At 39.0% G+C, this 19,713-nt stretch overlaps 1 protein-coding gene across 2 annotated transcripts in view; it reads left to right on the forward strand.

The window, feature by feature from the left end:
- The window catches only part of shcbp1 (SHC SH2-domain binding protein 1), a 37,484-nt gene that overhangs the window by 913 nt on the left and 16,858 nt on the right, over nucleotides 1–19,713 (forward strand). For both annotated transcript variants that reach the window (XM_063067451.1, XM_063067450.1), the window contains exons 2-8: nucleotides 1,807–1,974; nucleotides 2,591–2,706; nucleotides 3,039–3,247; nucleotides 4,208–4,303; nucleotides 13,598–13,831; nucleotides 14,202–14,376; nucleotides 16,837–16,957. In XM_063067451.1, the coding sequence (XP_062923521.1) occupies nucleotides 1,807–1,974; nucleotides 2,591–2,706; nucleotides 3,039–3,247; nucleotides 4,208–4,303; nucleotides 13,598–13,831; nucleotides 14,202–14,376; nucleotides 16,837–16,957 (1,119 nt within the window). The remainder of the gene's footprint in view (nucleotides 1–1,806; nucleotides 1,975–2,590; nucleotides 2,707–3,038; nucleotides 3,248–4,207; nucleotides 4,304–13,597; nucleotides 13,832–14,201; nucleotides 14,377–16,836; nucleotides 16,958–19,713) is intronic.

The following is a 19,713-nucleotide window of genomic DNA, read 5'->3' on the forward strand; positions in this document are numbered from 1 at the left end:
CTGAACTGTTTCCCAGTTTCATTGTTTGATTTTACTTGAAATCCTATTCTACCCTTTATTTCTTCCATTGACACTTTTGTTTGTCTCTCCAGAACTTTTTTTTTTCAAGAATCTTGTTGTCTTGCCTCTAACACTTCCTCTTTGTTTTGGCATTAACAAATATTGCTCACCGGTGACAAAATCAGTACATTTGTCATGTCTCTGTAGTTACCTTTAATTAACTGTAATACTGGCACATCCAATTTTAGCCTTTCCCTTTGAACTGCAGGATGAATTCTATGTCTCCCAAGGGTTTCTTTACTCTAAGCACCCTTTTTACTCCAGAGATGTACATAAATAACTAAAGCTACATTAAAGTAAACATTTGTGATTAAAAATGTTAATTAAATGTTCTGATTTAATACGTTTTCTATTTTTAGAAATAATGCCTTTTTGGAATGTATAAAGCCACAATTATCTTTGACAGCTTGTTACTGTATAAGGCTTTTTAAAAATATTACATGAGACATTTTAAAGCAATTCAAGTGGTTATGCATAAAAATAATAATGATGTCAAAAATACATTTTAGGACAAATTAAAGCTACTGACAAATAATTGAATATTAAAATAAAGTAAGACCTACTTGCAACTAATCTTTTCCACACTGTCTTCAAGTCATTTAAATGAAGTGGGTTGTCCTTAACACACCAACCACCCAGGGATAAAATAGAAGGTAAATGCAACATACATCCAACCACTCCCAGCACATCAGTTGATCTGCCCTTGGACTCAGTAACAAGTCCATTGGTGGAGCAGAAGTTCAGATCTATCAGCTATCAATAAGATCAATTGGCCCAGCAGATTACAATATCATTGCATTAACAGAATGTACCTGCACTGTCTGCTAATAATCATGTAAAGGGAATAACAGTTATTCATGACCAATGGACCCATATCTTAAAAAATGAATAGGGTCCAGAAGAGGTTTACAAGAATGATCCCAAAAGTTAAAGTGTTTAACATATGAGGAGTGTCTGATGGTTCTGGATGTGTACTCGCTGGAGTTTAGAATGGGGGCGGTAATCTCATTGAAACCTACTGAATTTTGAAAAGTCTAGATAGTGTGGATATGGAGAGGATGCTTCAACGAGTGGGGGACGTTTAGGTTCAGAGAGCACCGCCTCACAAATAGAAGGATGTCCTTTTAGAACAGAGATGAAGAGCTTTAACCAGAGGGAGGCGAATCTGTGAGAATTTATTGCTAGAGAGGGCTGTGAGGTGAAGCCTTTGATTTAAAACAGATGTTGATCAGTTGATTAATAAGGACATTAAAGGTTATGGGGGAGAAAGCAGTGGAATGAAGTTGAGAGGGTTAATAAAGCGGCCATGATTGAGTGGCAGAGCAGTCTCAATGGGCTGATGACTAATTTTGTTCCTATGTCTTCTGGTCTTGTAAATAGTTCATGGAGATTTAACACAGATTTCAGTCAAAGGTGTATATTTTTCTTTCCCGTAGACCCTTTGAAGTAACTGCATTTAGCTCCAGCATGTAATCTAAGGCTTTAGAATACTCAAGCCTGTTTGCAACTCCGAGCTCGTTCTGCATTAAAGGTCACCTTGATATCTCAATATAGCTGTTTATGGAGAGTTGGCTTGGCTTGCATTTAGCATCCAGAAAAATCAAGTCACGGAGGGCATTATGGATGATGGGTTAGTTTTGTAATGTTCTGGTCCGTAATCTTAAAAAGAACTAGTCACACTGTGTTTATTTTAGCTGTTTAAGAATATGCTGAGTAGTAAATAATGCATTTCTAAATTACTTTCAGCTCTTTCTCAAGATGAAAAGGAAAGTAATGTAAATTGCAATAGCTCCAACAAAGGCATCACTTTGAAAAAAGGTTTCCATGGAAGAACTACCACGTTTCCAGAAGTTGTTGAGACAACACAGTTATCATACTATGAAAGATATAAGGCTTACCAGGACTACATCTTGGGTATGTAATTTAAATCAATGATATTTGAAATATTTTTTTAAATTCTAAAAATGGTTAAATAACATTGTGATCTAGATCTTTGAAACTTGATCTAGACAGGTACTGGGAAGTTTTTTAACTCAATAATGAGTTTCTTTTAAAAAGAAGTAGGTATGTAAGCAAGGCTAGAGAAGGAAAAATGTTTCCTGCATTAGTATTTAAAAGCACTTAAATATTTTAACAATTAAATAGATGGATAGCTGGTCCTGAAAGAAATTGCAAGTGTTGACTTAAGTGTGCATCTAAGTACTATAAAATTCTGCGGGATGTTGTTGCTTCTAGGCTGATGAAATGTGGTTGCCAAGGTTGCAAAGAAGGCTTGAAAATAATGTGTAATGTTTTGAAAAACCAGAAGAAATTTTACATTTGATAATTTTTTAAAATAGTTGGGTAATATCCACTATAAAGTGCATTTTCTAAAACCTGTGGGACAAATTTAAAATTTGATATGGTTACCTTTTATAATTATTTATCTATTATTCTTATGATGCAGAATGTTAGATAAAGTTCTTGAATAATAATTTTGAATCAAGAATGTAAATCATTGAGAATGGTTTGATTTTTTTTAAATTAATAGGTGACACAAAACCATCAGAAGTGCAGGATTTCTTTGCAGAATATTTGGAGAAGGTCCTAGAACCATATGGATGGCAAGCGATCTGGTCCAATGATATATTTGAGGTGCTGGTTGAGGTAAGTAATCTGCTCAGAGCATTTATAGTGATGTTAACTACTGTATTTGATATTTGTTTTTACTGCCATATCAGAATCCAACTGTGGTGAGTAATTACCAATAAGTTTAGTATGTATATTCTCTGAGATATTGTGGGCTTTGGATCCTTGTTATTCCAATAAGAGAAACTTATTTGTTTGGTTGATCCAAATTGTATTATAATGCTTTTATTTTCTATTGTACTATTAAAAAAAACATGTTATATTTGCATTTTAAATCATACAAGTTAAACATAATTAAGGAATAAAATGCTGTTTTTTTTTCACTAGTTTTGTTTTGAAAACAATTTTAGGTGACTGATGTGGAGACGTCAAGCCTCAGGGCAGTGGTAAAGCTGACAGAACCATTCCTTTATGAGTCTGAAACATGTTCTCTGAACCTGGAAGCAATGGAAAATTTTCTTGTGGCAAAAGATCACCTTGTGCCTCTACAAGAATTATACGTGGTTTTTGAAGAGTCTGGAGAGTTTGATCAAACAGCACTTGCTATCGAACATCTCAGGTAATAATTTAATTAAAAATACTTTTGACATTTTCTAAAAAGTACAGACCGCACTTGTATATTAGAAGTAAATAAAAACTGTAAACAGTTTAGGCTCTAGACCAGTCAGAGCTATGTATTTTTTTAACAACAAATACTTATTATACATGTTGACTATGGTGCATGGGTCATTGCTCACGTATAAAGTCTTCATAAGTTGACCCAAGGAGAATAGCCAAGGATGGAACAGAGTAATGGGGTACATCAGATTTAAGTAGCAAATGATAAAGAAGATGGATGGATGATGATAAGATGCCCAGAAAATAGGTACACTGGTGGCAAAATATTGTAAAGTATTTTGCAGGTGTGATGTTATTCATCTCCTTTTGCATTTTTACTTGGAGACAAGTCAGAATTCTGGTAGGTGTACAAAACTGAACTTATTTCTCACAGTGGGGGGGGGGAAGAAATGACATTTTATGAAATCAGCAGGAGCAAGGAAACATATTACAAAAAATTGAGCACGAGCTTAGTTTCTAAATTTCATTACTTATATATAAAAGAAAACTGGGATATGCAAAAAAAAAGAGAAATCAAAGGGTCTTCTATCTATTTTTTAGTTTTTGGACTTTATTGGCAATAGTTTTGTTATTTTATGAACCTGACTTGGGTCAATAACTCTTACTAAGATATTTTTTGAATTACCTGGGTGGGGGGTGGGTGAGGTGGAAAACCACTCTTTTACATTAAAGCTGTAAATTTAAAACTTCATTTTGCAATGGGTTTATTTTGGTATCAACATTGAAATTCCTCAATAATTTAGTGGTAGCTTTCAGATTGCAGCTTGTTCAGACTAGGAGTCTCCAGGTTATATGGTCAAGTTGATGTTTACAGCCTATGAATAATTCAGTTTATTTATGTATTTAACTTTTAAGGTAAGTTGCTGTTAGTGTAAATTGCTTAATATTGAATATGTTGCAGGTTTTTCTACCAACATATTTGGAGAATCTGGGATGAAGATGACGAGGATGATGATTTTGATTACTTTGTCAGATGTTGTGAACCAAGACTGAAGCTGTAGGTATATGTTGTTGAAACTTACTATTAGCTGCACTCTATGGCCATTTTATTAGGTAGAGCTGTACGCCTGCTTGTTAATGCAAATATTTAATCAGCTAATCATGTGGCAGCAATTCAATGCATAAAAAACAAGCAGATATGGTTAACAGATTCAGTTGTTTTTGAAACCAAACATCAGAACGGGGAAGAAATGTGATCTGAATGATTTTGACCATGCAATGATAGTAGTCTTCTCACTATTACTGTCAAGAAGGAGGTATAAAAGCCTGAAGGTGCACGTTCAGCAATTTAGGAACAGCTTCTCCACCCCCCCCCCCCGCAATCCTATTTTCTAAGTGAATATTGAACCCATGAACACCACCTCACTTTTTAAATTATTTCTGTTTTTGCACTACTATTTTTAAATTTAACTACTTATTATACATATACTTATTTTTTCTATATTTATCATGCATTGCATCGTACAGCTGACACTGTTAACAAATTTCAAGACGCATGCTGGTGATATCAAACCTAATTCTGATTTTGGTGCTAGACAAGGTGGTTTAAGTACTACAGAAACTGCTGAGTTTACAGAGGATGCTGCAAAAAACAAACAAACAAACAAAAAATCGCAAATTTGCCTTGATAATGAGTGAGGCCAGAGGAGAACAGCCAGACTGGTGCAAGCTGACAGGAAGGTGACCAGTAATGCTGGAAGGCAGCACCTCCTACGTGGCCAATCAAAGGTGTTATTGTCTTTTTTAAACATTCTTCATGATTGCAAGCCCCTGCTGGACATTAAGAACTTAAAGGAGGGCAGGTCTATCCCATCAGAGAGTTGCTGAGTGGCAGAGAAACTGAAGGAGCTGGACTTGGTGCGGACTGTGCTGCTGCCTGTGACGGAAAGGAGTCAGTGTGTGAAGGCAGTGTACAGTCTAATGGTGAGTGATCAACGTAGTCTGTTTTTTTTATGATTGCAAGACCCTGTTGGGGACTGATAACGTGGAATGCTGCAAGTCTGATTCACAGTTTTATTGGTGAATGGTGGGTGCAGACGGCAGGGGAGCTGCATGGTCTCAGTTGTAGTGAGGACCGGGCCTCAAACCAGGGTGTCGCCTGGTTGCAGCCACCCAGGAGTGAGGCGTCGGAGTCGGTGTGCTCCACTGGAGTGCCTGAGGTGGCATCCGCGCTGAAATCGGTGCTGCTCTCCAGTGTTCACTTGGCAAAGGACAAGATGTATTATGACTGCAGACTGTTGCAACATTCATGAACTAGAAGGAGGTAGGAGGAGGCAGGTGAGTGGGTGACTGTCAGAAGAGGGAAGGGAAATAAGCAGTTGATACAGTGTTCTCCTGTGCCCCGTTCTTTTCAACTACAAGTATACTGTGGGGGAGGGGTCGACCTACAAGCAGGGAGCCACGGCGACCATGTTTCTGGCGCTATTGCTCAGAAGGGAGGGGACCAGGGGAGAAAGGCAGTGGTGATAGGAGATCCTATAGTTAGAGGAGTAGGTTGGAGAGACTATGGACGCAATAGAGAGACCCAGATGGTATGTTGCCTCCCATGTGCCAGGGTCTGGGATGTCTTGGATCTCGTCCACGACATTCTAAAGGGGGAGAGTGAGCAGTCAGACACCATGGTACATATTGGTACCAAGGCATAGTAGTGAGAAGAGAAGAGGTCCTAAAGAGAGAATTTAGAAAGCTGAAAAACAGGACATCTGGGATAACAAACTACATGTGAGTTAAACAGTAAAATACAATTAAGCTTTCACCACAGGGCTAGAAGTGAATCAAATATATATGAGTCAACAGAGCCAATGTCTCACTTATCAAGCATCCTCAGGGTGATGGTCACTGATCCTTGAGAGCTGGTGTTTAAAGTCATGCTGACACATACTCACTGTCATCTGAAAAGTTCACGGACTTCAGTAGAAGCAACACATCGGAGAGCAACACCTCAGCCTGTGAAATACAATTATTATTCACAATTATGCCTGTACTGACCCACATGACAATTGTTGTCTGCCCAATTTCCCACTTCCACCCTTCTGTACCCAATAAAGTGTGTTGTCAAAATACTGAAAATTCATTCATCTGTTTTCATATTAATAAACATCAAGTCATGAATTTTTATGATGATCTATTAGCACACAGTTACTTTTACCAATACTAACTTTCTGTGCCAGATTTCATGGGTTATTTGAATAAAATTCCAACTGACATGCTGGGATTCACTCTTACTTTTCCAAATCAATAGTCCAGTTTTCTTGGATGCTAGCCTTATAACTTGATGACTAAGCTATTGTAACCGTAAAATTATAACTATTGAGTTGCTCTGATTTGTAATGGGTCAGAACTCAATTAAATAGGATGTGAGAATCTGGTGATCTTAATTGTAAAGGTCCTGTGATATACCACTAGAGCTGAAATAATATAACGTAGTTAAGTTAAAAATGTAATGTATTGTATAAATAATTTTTAAAAGAAAATTTAAAGGAAGTTGGACCATGATCGATTAATTATTAAAAACATTTTCAAATTTAGTTATTTTCACTTAATAAATATTTTAAATGTTAACCAGAATGAAATAAAGGTTGCGAATTTTGCCTTGCATAAGCTTCATAATTTATTCAAAGTCCAAAGTTGAGTTATTGGCTTATGCAGAAGTACATATGTGTCCAAGTGCAATGAAAAGCTTACTTGCAACAGGATCACAGGCACATTGCATCATATAAACAGCTTTCACAAGAAGAAATTGACAGTAAGTTATACCCTTCAACTCTGTCTAAATCTCATTCCACTCAGGGTCCTCTACATTACTTGTTTCTCAGCACCACTGTGAGCTTTGCTATTAATTTGCTGTCTTTATAATTTGACTGATTCTTGACACCAGATGGTGCTCTAAGCAAACTGACATTGTATCTGCTTTTGAGTTTGCTATCTTTTAAACTCTGATTTAACAAATAAAGTTTCAGGGTTTCAGCACTTTTTCTGCAGTAATGTTATTGGAATACCTGTTTTATTTAGTCAATCACCAACTTTCGTCACTTCTTTCTTCTGATGAAAATGGTCATAATATATTTTTCCAGTGCCATATACTATCAATGTTTTGGTCCTTTTATTCTTACTTAAAAATTGACATTGAATTTTTAACAGGTTTTTTACATTATGGATTTCTTGGAATGGTTTTGTCTTGCCATATACTGATATCGAACAGCTGATGTTGGTAGACTTCATGATCTTGCGTTTCCAATGAGATTCTGAAAGCAATTGTTGGACTACTCAAAGTTGGCAGACTTAGAAGGAAGGTTGAATTTAGTTTTGTTTGAATGGCTTATATCCTTACCGTACCAAATAGCCTACTGTATAATATGGGACTATTTTATGTCATAGTAACACGTTATTGAGCATGCGCTATTAGGCGCGTATTGATCTATATATATGTGTTTAGTTTGGGTTGCGTAAGTGAAAGCCCCTGTTAATTTTGCTCCAGTCTCTAAAGCTCTAGTCTCTAGTGTTTTTTGTTAATGATATTGTTGTGTAAACAGCCACATACACAACAAATTGATGAGGTTAATGAACCTGCATCGTATTGGAACGCCGTGTTTTAATTGATAACGGCACTCAGAAGAGGCAGAGTAAGGCCGCGAGTCTGAAAAGAAATGGGAGTTCAGCCAGAGTTGGGAACGTTGGGATACCGAAAGACACAGTCGGAGCCGCGGCACGTCCAGGCGAGACCACAGCCGGCTCTGAACCCCAGGGCTGAGGGTCTGCCTGCCTCAGAAGGGATATTTCAAAAAAAAAAGATGCGGCACAAGCATCTAGCCAGAGTATGCTCGTGATGCTAGCCAAAAAAGCCCATGTGAGTCAAAAAGTAATCAAAGGACCGGGGTTAAATTAACAAGGGACCGGGGCTAAATTCACATAACAAGGATAAATTAACCCAACAAGGATGGCGTTAATTGGAACCATTACAGTATTTGATAGTGGCATTGAACACTGGGCAATTTATAATGAAAGTATGGAGTTATATTGTGATGCTAACGATGTTAATGCAGGAAAGACAGCCAGCGTTTCACTTAGTGTAATGGGCGCGAAACCATATGGCCTACTATGGAGCTTGTTAACCCCTGAAAAGCCAGCTGACAAAACTTTCAAGGAAATAGTAGACACTCTCCAACAGCATTTAAACCCCAAACCGCTGGTTATTGCTGAAAGATTTAAATTCCATAAACGGAATCAGAGCAAAAATGAAAGCATTTCTGAATATTGTGCTGAATTGTGTAAATTATCAGAACATTGTCAATTTGGAGCTGGTCTATCAGACGCATTTTGGGGTATAGGTTAGTGTGTAGCATGTCCTGTGAAACCATACAGAAAAAGCTCCTGTGTGAAAAAGACCTTACATTCGAGAAAGCGCTAAACATCTCAGTATCATTAGAAACAGCGGCACGGGGTGCTTCAGAGATACAACAAAAATCTCTGGAATATGCTACGAATAAAATGTCACTGCACAGAAATGAAGGAAAGAAATGTTATCGTTGTGGGAACAGGTCACATGACCATGATAGTTGTTGGTTTAAAGATAAAGAATGCCAAAACTGTGGCAAACAGGGCCACATTGGCAGAGTATGCAAAGCTTGTAAACAGCAGGAAAAGGGCAAAATACAGAGAAACAAGAAACTCCAGAAAGGAAAATACAACAATGCACAAAATGAAAGAAAGCAATTCTGATGAAAATAACTCAGACAAAAGTGAATTGTCTTGTCTGCCATTTCACAGCGTGGAAGAGACAGATAATTGAAGAGTAATCTGGATCACTCCACAAGTGGCAGGTGTGAGACTGAAAATGGAGTTGGACACAGGCTCAGCCTTAACAGTGATCTCGGTACGCGACTACAAACGACTGTTTTTGCACATACCTCTGAAACAAACTAAACTACTGCTGAAGACTTACACAGGACAGAAAGTGCACCTGGAAGGCAAAATTGAAGTGACAGTGACCCATGGAGGTAAAACACAGCAACTGAACCTCTATGTACTGAAAAATGGAGGAGCACTATTGCTGGGTTGTGAATGGCTCAGTAAAATTCAGTTGGATTGGCACACCATCAAGGCACTAAATGTGTCAGCAAAGAAGGGCAGCAAGGCTACATCTCAAAGACGGTCGCAAATACTTGCTGACTCTGAGGAAGTGTTCATGAAAGGAAAGATTGAGATTGAGGAAATTGCATGTCCAAAATTTCACAAAGCCAGGCCAGTGTCATATGCAATCTGTCCTACAGTAGAGGCAGAGCTGAAAAATCTGGAGCAGACTGGGGTCCTGTCAAAGGTGGATTGGAGTGAATGGGCCACGCCTATTATTCCAGTGATGAAGAAAACCTCCAACACAAAACCAGGAAAACCAAGCAAGGTGCGCATATGTGGTGACTTTAAAGTGACTGTTAACCCAGTTCTCCACATAGTACAGTATCCTCTACCTCGTATTGAGGATACTTTTGCTTCCCTGTCAGGAGGGGAAAATTTCATAAAAATTAATTTGACCCAGGCTTACCTTCAGATGGAAATCGAGGAAGTATCCAAGAAATACCTGACAATAAATACACACAAAGGACTTCACTGGTACAACAGGTTGGTGTTTGGGATAGCATCAGCTCCCGCAATCTGGCAAAGGGCAATGGACCAGGTTCTGCAGGGGATTCCAGGGACTCAGTGTTACCTGGATGACATCATTGTCACCGGCAAAGATGATGATGAACATCTTTCTAACCTAAAGCAAGTGCTCACCAGGTTAGGAGAATATGGGCTCAGAGCTACTCGACAGAAATGTGAGTTTTTCAAAAAGGAAATTTCATACTGTGGGAATGTGATCAACCAGGATGGCTTACCCATGTCTCAAGACAAGATAGAAGTGGTGCTTAAGGCACCACCACCTGAAAATGTGTCTCAGCTGAGAGCATATCTTGGTCTAGTGAACTATTACCACAAGTTCTTGCCTAACCTATCCACAGTTCTACACCCACTAAATGCATTATTACAGGCAGAGACACAATGGAAGTGGACTGAGAGCTGTGAGAAAGCGTTTCAAGAAACTAAAAGACTCATAACTTCAGACGGATTGCTCGCGCACTTTGACCCCTCCTTACTTATCCGACTAGCTTGTGATGCCTCGCCCCATGGGATAGGAGCTGTGTTATCGCACAAGTTTCCTGATGGCTCCGAAAGACCAATAGCTTTTGCCTCAAGATCGCGAACTTCAGCTGAACGCAACTACGCACAGATTGACAGAGAGGCCCTAAGCCTCGTGTGGGGAGTCAAGAAATTTAGTCACTACCTGTATGGCCAAAAGTTTACTCTGACTGACCATCAGCCGCTCGTGTCAATCTGCAACTACAGCGATGGTCCCTGTTCTTAGGAGGTCACAGGTATGACATTGAACACAAGGGACCAAGCAACACGGCAACGCAGATGGTTTGTCACGTTTACCACTGCCCACTTCTGAGGTAACTATGCAAATAGATTCAACAGAGATCTTTCACACAACAATAGTTGAACAATTACCAGCAACAAACAGCCTCATTGAAAGGGAAACACGCAATGACCCTACATTGTCAAAAGTGTATGACATCACGGTAAAGGGATGGCCAGTGCAGGGTAACGCACTGTTTCCAACCTTCTCAGTGAGGAAGGAGCAGTTGTCAATGTGTCAAGGAACTCTAATCTGTGGCTCACGAGTTATGATTCTTCCCAAGTTACGCACCAGAGTGCTGGAGGAACCGCATGAGGGGCACCTGGGTACCGTGAAGATGAAAGGTCTTGCCCGTGCCTATGTGTGGTGGCCAGGAATCAATAAACATATTGAGGACGTGACCAAGAACTGCTCTGGATGTCAAAAGATCCAGAACACACCACCACAAGCCCCTCTCCATCCGTGGGAGTGGCCCTCATCACCATGGCAGCAAGTGCACATCGACTTTGCTGAACCATTCATGGGCTCTATCTTTTTAATTGCCGTTGATGCACATTCCAAATGGCCAGAGGTCATCAAAATGAAGCCAACCACATCGGAAAAGACCATTACAGTGCTGAGGACCATGTTCGTCAGGAATGGCATAGCACAGCAAATCTGCACAGACAATGGACGACAATTTGTCTCTGAAGAATTCCAAAGTTTTTGTGAAGAGCAATGGAATCAAACACTTTACATCGGCTCCTTACCATCCATCCACAAGTGGCTTGGCGGAAAGATTTGTACAGACATTCAAGAAAACCCTCAAGGCAAGGGACAGCGAAAATCGACCACTACAGCACAAGATTAACAGCTTCCTCCTTGCCTATTGTAATGCAGTACATGCAACCACTAACCAGACTCCAGCAATGATGTTTCTGAGCAGGAACCTGAGGTCCCGCATGGGTCTTCTCAAACCAAATGTACGGTGTGATGTAGAGAACAGACAGTTCAAGCACTTGAATGCTAAGTCAACATGGAGCTTCAATGTGGGACAGTCAGTTCTTGCACGGGATTACTGGACTGAAAAGTGGCAGCCGGGTATAATTTCCACCATAGACGGGCCATTGAAGTGTAGAGTACAGGCGGGAGAGAATGTATGGAGACGTCATGTGGATCAAATCCTGAATGCTCAGGTGGAAAACACAACAACATCTTGCCCCGACTCCGTGGACATAGAAGCAAACACTCCTGATGTGACCACATCATCCTTGCCCACAGATAAGCCTGTCATCAGTGCTGAGGACCCACCTGATGTACCTGTGGAGACTAATTTCCCAAGTCAAACGTTGCAGGGCAGACATTACCCGGAGAGGCAGAGAAGGCCCCCCCCGAGACTTCCGTTGTAATTATAATAATTATTATTATTACATTGTTATAATTTCATATTAATTAAACAGTTGGTGGGTGTTTGTATATTAAGGGTACACATACAGTAGTTGTTTAACGTAGTTCTCCCCAAAAAAAAGTTGATACACTTTTAAAATAAAAGGAGAGGAGTGTACCATATAGCCTACTGTATAATATGGGACTATTTTATGTCGTAGTAACATGTTATTGAGCATGCGCTATTAGGTGCGTATTGATCTGTATATGTGTTCAGTTCGGGTTCTGTAAGTAAAAGACCCTGTTAACTTAGCTCCAGTCTCCAGCATTTTTATTAATGATAATGTTGTGTAAATGGCCACATACACAACAGTTACTAAATCAATTGCATAAAATCCTGTCTTTATATGTAAACATGATTGTTGAAGTCGGCATCTATATTTTCTTGATCAACCAATATACACTTAGTGACCACTATATTAGGTACATGAGGTATCTAATAAAGGGGCTACTGAATGTGTGCGAGATTTTCTGCTGCTGTAGCCCATCCACTTCAAGATTTGATATGCTGTGCATTCAGAGAAGCTCTTTTGCACACCACTATTGAAATGTGTAGTTACTTGAGTTACTGTCACCTTCCTGTCAGCTTGAAACAGCCTCACCATTCTCCTCTGATCTCTCTCATTAACAAGGTATTTTCAGCCACATAATTGCTACTCACTGGATGTTTGTTTGTTTTTGTTTATCACACCATACTCTGCAAACTCTGGAGACGATTGTGCATGAAAATCCCAGAAAATCAGCAGTCTGAGATATTCAAACCATCCCACCTGGCACCAACAATTATTCCGCACTCAGTCACTTGGATCGCATCTCTTCCCCATTCTAAGCTTAGTCTGAACAACAACTGAACCTCTTGACCATGATTGAATGCTTTTATGCATTGAGTTGCTACCAAATGATTGATGATTATAAATTTAATGTGCATGTATACTTAATAAGGACCAGCCGGTGGTGTAGTGGCATCATCACTGGACTTGGAGGTGTTTAGTCCTGAGTTTGAATCCGGCCAGGGTCCCAACCTGGGCAGCAGCAGAGTGTGTGCAGAAGAAAGGCCTGGCAATCTACTTCTGTATTGGATTGGATTGCATTGGATTAATTAAATTTGCATTACGTGCAGTAAAAGTATTATAATCTGGCACAATGGGGACTTTAATCTACCACAATTTCCAGACTATTGGAGGTTACTTCTGTTATTATGTAATGCATTTTTAGCTCACTTTTTAAGCCCTTCAGCATTTCTTAATAGTCTGATGGTGAATTATTGAAGTTTGCTATATATTCCAAGAGTAATCTGATAAAGTAACAGTATTTGCTACTACAGCAGTAACGTGCAGAAAAGGCAAATGGGTGTTTTTTTTTTAAGGTAACAAATATCTACTAATGGAGAATATTTATTTATTTCCATTTCAGGTATTATGATATTCTTGAAGATCGTGTTCCTGCTGATCTTATTGCTGAATACAATCACCTGTTATCAAAGTGTGAGGAGATATATAAAGAATTTATAAAAGTGAGAAATAATATCTCTGCAAGTGATTCTGAATCTGAATTGAGTAATGTTTCCATGGTGGAAGGTGTTAAACTTTGTGAAGAGTTGGATAAGCTTAAATATAAGCTTCGCATAATGGAGTCCCCACTTTACAGGTAATCTATCTTTAGGTTTGCACTTTTCTATAATTGATATTATGCTTTTCCTGTTAACATAGAAAGTTGTGAAAATTTAGAATGATTACAGATTTGTAACTGCTACCATGACAAAATTACTCTTTAACAATTTTAAGCAATGTCTTGCGTTCTTTGAACTCACATTTCATTTAGATAATTTAGTGCATACAGTATTCCACAAAAGGAGCAAAATAAAATTACTGACTGGAGGATATTCAGTTTTAAAGTATTGAAATCATGGGAGTTAGAATGAAATGAAGATGAAATGGTTGGGAAAATATAACCGATAGGAATAAAGCTTTATATAGCTGAAACATCAGTTCCTAAAAACCAATAACTTTATCTTTAGGTATGTTCTGCGCCAGGAAGGCTATGGCTTGCCAGGAAAGCAGGCCAAAGGAATTCGCTCTTCGGGGGAAAAAGTTATTCATGTTGTTTCAAGCTCCCTGACCATTAATCTACTGCAATCTTTGTTGAAGGAAAAACTAAACCCAGATTCTTTTATTCAGGAACAACCAATGGAGGTAATAATTTTCACTGACCATTTAGGAAGTGCAATATTAGTTGAATAAACATCAGCCAGTTTAGTCAAAAATATAATGAAAAATATAGTCTTAAGAAAATGGTAAATCTTTTAATATGTTGCCATCACAAGGGCATCAAATATTTGCAATACTTTGTTTTCTTTCGCAGTAATTATGTCGATGCAAATATCATGTAAATTGTTTTTACTCAGCTAACTTGTGATGGAACACTAAGATTGAGGGGAAAGCTTGAGTGAACTGAGTGTAGCAATTCTCTAGCAGAACATGATGGCAAGTTTATAATTGCCTTCCATGATTTCCTAATTGCTGAGTTGTTAAGTTAAATCATTATCTAAAATCGCATTGCCCTGTACAGTAGTATAGCATTGTGTAAGATAATTAGGTCAGAGCCAAAATTGCCTACAAAGTAGTTGAGAAATAAAATGACAAGGCTGCTTCTCCAATTTTGTTCCTGACACTCAGGGATATTCAAAATCACTCAATTGAGGAAAATGAAACTTTTTTTTAAGTTGCTTTACATTTAAATAATGAAAAACATCAAAACGAACATGCCTTCCATCTTAAAACCATTTGTCAAATGGGGTCACTGCTGCTGCACCAAATATAACCTGATGTTATATAAATGATGGAGACTTCAGCCAGATTGTTGGTCTCTGGAAGCTTTTAGTACATGGAATGGTACAGTGCAGCAAAAAGGCCCTTTGGTTCATGATGCTGTGCAAACTAATTAACCTAATGATGCCTAATTACATTGATTCCTTCTGCCTGCATATAGCCCTCCATTCTCTGCATATTCATGTGCCTATCTAAGAGCTCCTTGGACACCTCTACCGTGTCTGCTTCTGGCAATGCATTCTGGGCACCCACCCCTCCTTTTTAAATTTTAATGCAGTACTCTAGATGTAGCCTAAAGGCCAATTTATACTTCTGTGTCAAATCGATGCCATTGGTACGGCGTAGCTGCATACCCTACGCTGTAGCCTAACGCGCACCTCCCCAAAAATGTAACGATGTGTTGCGGTGTTGTAGACCGCAACAACTGTGATTGGTTGGCTCGGTAGCATCGCATTTCCTCCTACGCTGCAATAGCTTCCCATTGGGCAGCTGAAGGGCAGGGAAGGAACTCTGGCTGCAATGCTTTCCATAAAGCTTTACAGACCTCCGAAATTATGGAGGACCCTGTGCTTGACGCCAGTTTGTAGCTAGCTGCTACAGCCTGTTGGCTTTCACCTGAAGCTAAAACTTGAATGGTGATTGCCAGTCTCTGAGTATACTGTGTGTACACCGATGCAAAATAAATGGTTGGAGACGATGAACCAAGTCGTCAAATCTACCTGCCAACATCCAAAAATATTTGAAATGCATTTCCTCGTCCATATCTCTCAGTGGCCGGACAAGCACAGAAAATTCACCCTCCTTCAGTTTCAGTCACCATTGTTTGAAGTTTGAGTTCCTTTGTGTTGAGTTTCAACACAAAGAAACTCAACACAGTGGCATAGAAACCCCACCGCCAACTAGCGTTTTGGTGGTGAATTGCAGAGCGATGCAGACACACCAATGCACAAGTATAAATGTTCACAATGGCGGAGGCTACTACGCAGAAGTATAAATCAGCGTTAACTAGTGTGATATAAAGCTGCAACATAACTTCCTAACTCGCGAATTGACTGGTTGCATCACACTAATAAAGGCAAGTATGCCATATGCTTTCTTTACCACCCCACTAACTTGCGTGGCCACTTTCAGGAAGCTATGGACTTGGGCCTTAAGATCCCTTTGTATATCAGTACTGTTAAGGTGCTGCTGTTGACTGTGTACTTTCTCTTTACAGTACATTTGATCTCACTGTTGCTCTTGATCATGTGCATTCTAAAGACGCCAGTTATAATTGGGGTTTAATGTTGGCAGCTCATTGTGGATCTTTTGGTGTTTCCCAGCAGCCTTTAGTGCAACTGGGCAGCACAAGCAGCTTGTTGGTAAAGTGTCTGATGCTGCTTTCACTTGTGGCTTTTCTAATCATTAAACAAATATATAACAGCTTGGACTGGCTGGTGGTTTAGGGGTGTCAGCACTGCACTTCGAGGTGAGTGGTCCTGAATTTGAATCTAGCCGACTCCTCGCTCTCTTTGCATCCATGCTGGGTTGAGTGTCGAGCTAGCAACTTGGCCTCGTTTTTTTTAAATGAAAAAACAGACAAAAAGCTAAGGAAACAGCAAGGTTGCCAACTGATGTGCCACAAGGCACAGAGAGGAATAACAATAACACCCTGGGGCCTAAAGAAAACATGAATATTGCTTGGGATTAGTATAAATAATTTTGATAGAAACAAAGAACTGCACTCTCATGATGCTTTCAAACTGATGAGTATCTAAAGATTGGTGGTTAGGAAATGTTCTTTATATGTGAAATTTGTTTTCAAAGCAGTTTTCCCTTTGTTAGTTTCATAGTGATCCGCTTGCAGCAATAAATGGCTGTTATGAAGGAGATGTTGTTATCATCTGTCCTGGCCGTTACAGTGTAAATGGCTATTTCAGAATTGCTGATTCCATTCAAGTGGAAGGTAAGCACCAGAGGAAATATATTTTTATGCACAACGGGTCTTATTAATGTGTTTGAGGAAACGGAGTGTTGGGTTCTGACTCAGGAAAAAGGCACAAAACTTGTTGCTTAGTGATAATTTTATTAAGAGTCGATATAACAAAGGAAAGTTGAATGGACAGTAATAGAGGTCAACTAAGCAAAGAGAGACAAAGGAACTAAGATTAATATGGTGCTGTTTTGTGTTTAGTTATTTTATACCCATAGATAAAACATTCCATTCAAATTTATAGGTAAGAGTTAACCAATAAGAAATAATACAATAATTCAAATAATACAATATGAAGAAGCTTCCAGAGCTTTCCAGAATTATACTTTGTATAACCACTAGAGGCATATTAAACTTGCTGATACATACTATAGCCACTAAGAAGCATAGTAAGCAATTAGTTGTGTGTAAGTAATTATATAAAATACAAGCAGATAATTAATTGAACTGTAAAGAAAATATCAATTTGAATGTCTAATTTAAAAGTTAAACAGTTGGATCCAACAGGGATCAAAGAGCACAGAAATAATTAAACTTTGAGGTGATTGGAAAGCTAGAATTGAAGGAGAACAGATTTCAGAATCAGGTTTATTATCACCATCTTAGATGACACTAGTTTGTTTTGTGGCAGCAGTACAGTGCAAAGACATCAATTTTTCATAACTTACAAAATAGTGCAAAGCAAGTTGAATAACAAGTTAGTATTTATGGACCATTAGAAAGCAAATGACAGAGGGGAAGAAGCTGTTCCTTAGTTGAGTGTGGGTGTTGAGGCTTCTGTACCCCTCCTTGATGGTAGAAGTGTGCTTAGCTGATGTTCTGAGGGCTGAGGGTTCTTAATGATGGGTGCTGCTTTTTGAGGCACTCCTCTTAAAGATGTCCTTAATATGGGGTGGGTTGTGCCCACGATCGAGCTGGCTGAGTCTACAGTCTCTTATGATCACATGCATTGGAGCCTCCATGCAGGGCCGTGATGCAACCAGTCAGAATGCTCTCCACTCTTCATCTATAGAAGTAGCAAGAGTCCTTGGTGACATTACCAAATCTTTTCAAACTAACAAAGTGGAGCCACTAGAGTGCCACCTTCAGATTTGCATCTGAGATGTTCACACGCAGGAACTTGAAGCTGCTCACACTTTACACCACTGACCTATCAATGAGGACTGATTTGTGTTCTCCTCACTTTGCCTTCCTGATACTTACAATCAATTCCTTCATCTTGTTGATGTTATTGATATGACACAACTCAATCAGCTGATGTCTTATTCCTGTAGGTTTCTTTGTCACCATCTGAGATTTTACCAACAATGGAGTTGTCGTCTGTGAAGTTATAGATAGCATTTCAACTGTCCTTAACCATATTCACAAGTGTAGAATGAATCAAGGAACAGGCTAAGTATGCATCCTTGAGGTGTACCTGTGTAGACTGTCAACAAAGAGGAGATGCTATCAATGATTTGTACTTGCTGTGATCTCTCGATGTGGACATTAAAAATCTAGTTCCAGAGGGAGCTGTAATCGATAAACAGCAGCCAGACATATGTTTTGCTGTTGTCTAGGTGCTCCAAAGCTGAATAAAATTCATGCTTTTGAAGGATGTTCTGACATTGTCCTCTCAGGCAGAGATCACAGGGTTGCTGGATGCTGTGGAGATTCACAAGAACAGAAGAACATTAAAAATATGAGCCAGAGTGGGACATTAGGCCTATAGAGCCTGCTCTGCTATTCAGTAAGATCTGGCTGTGGACAAGTGTACTGTTATTTTCCCTTTCAAAGCATGTAATAGCACCACTGAGCTCATCAAGGAGTTGAGCATCACTGCAATTTATGTTGTTAGTCTATTCTTATAGGACATAATTGCATGCAAATTAGGCCACAGCTATCTGCATCTAATTCTGTCTCTAGCTTCACTCGGAATTGCACATTTTTGGATGGACTAACCAGATAAGGAGAGAGGAATTTAGTTGTGTAAAGAAGGGAAAAAATTTAAAACCCTGAGAACTTGTTCAACTTGGAGACCAAGTAGTTCAGCAAGCAGAGACAGGAGTTCAGACAAATCAGTTTTCTGAATGGTAGCTCATAAATTGCAGAGAGCAGAATAGCATAAACTGGAAACTTCTAATATTTTCAGCAACACTTTGCTACTCCACAAAGTGATGCTACATCTCGAATTTTGTGATATCTTGTCTTTTAAGAACTGTTCCTATTTTACAAATACATTGACATGTTATTCCACTAAATTACAAAAATATTTTCAAAGTTCAAATAAAATTTATTATCAGAGTACATGCAAATCACCACATACAACCCTGAGATTCAATTTATGTGGGCATACTTAACAAATCTATACAACAGTAACTGTAAACAGGATCAATAAACAACAAACTGCAAATGCAGATATAAATAAATAGCAATAAATAATGTACATGAACTAACATGATAAAGGAGTCCTTAAATGAGTGTAGTTATCCCCTTTTGTTCAAGAGCTTGATGATTGAGAGGTAGTAATTGTTCTTGAACCTGGTGGTGTGAATCCTGAGGCACTTGTGCCTCCTACATGATGGCAGCGGCAAGAAAAGAGCATGACCTGGATGGTGAGAATCTTTGATAATGGAATCTGTTTTCCTACCACAATGTTTTGTGTAGATGTGCTTAATGGTTGGGAGGGTTTTGCCCGTGATGTACTGGGCCGAATCTGCTACCTTTTGTAGGAATTGCCACTCAAAGGC

The sequence above is a fragment of the Mobula hypostoma genome, chromosome 14, assembly GCF_963921235.1.
Source record: "Mobula hypostoma chromosome 14, sMobHyp1.1, whole genome shotgun sequence".
NCBI lineage: Eukaryota > Metazoa > Chordata > Chondrichthyes > Myliobatiformes > Myliobatidae > Mobula > Mobula hypostoma.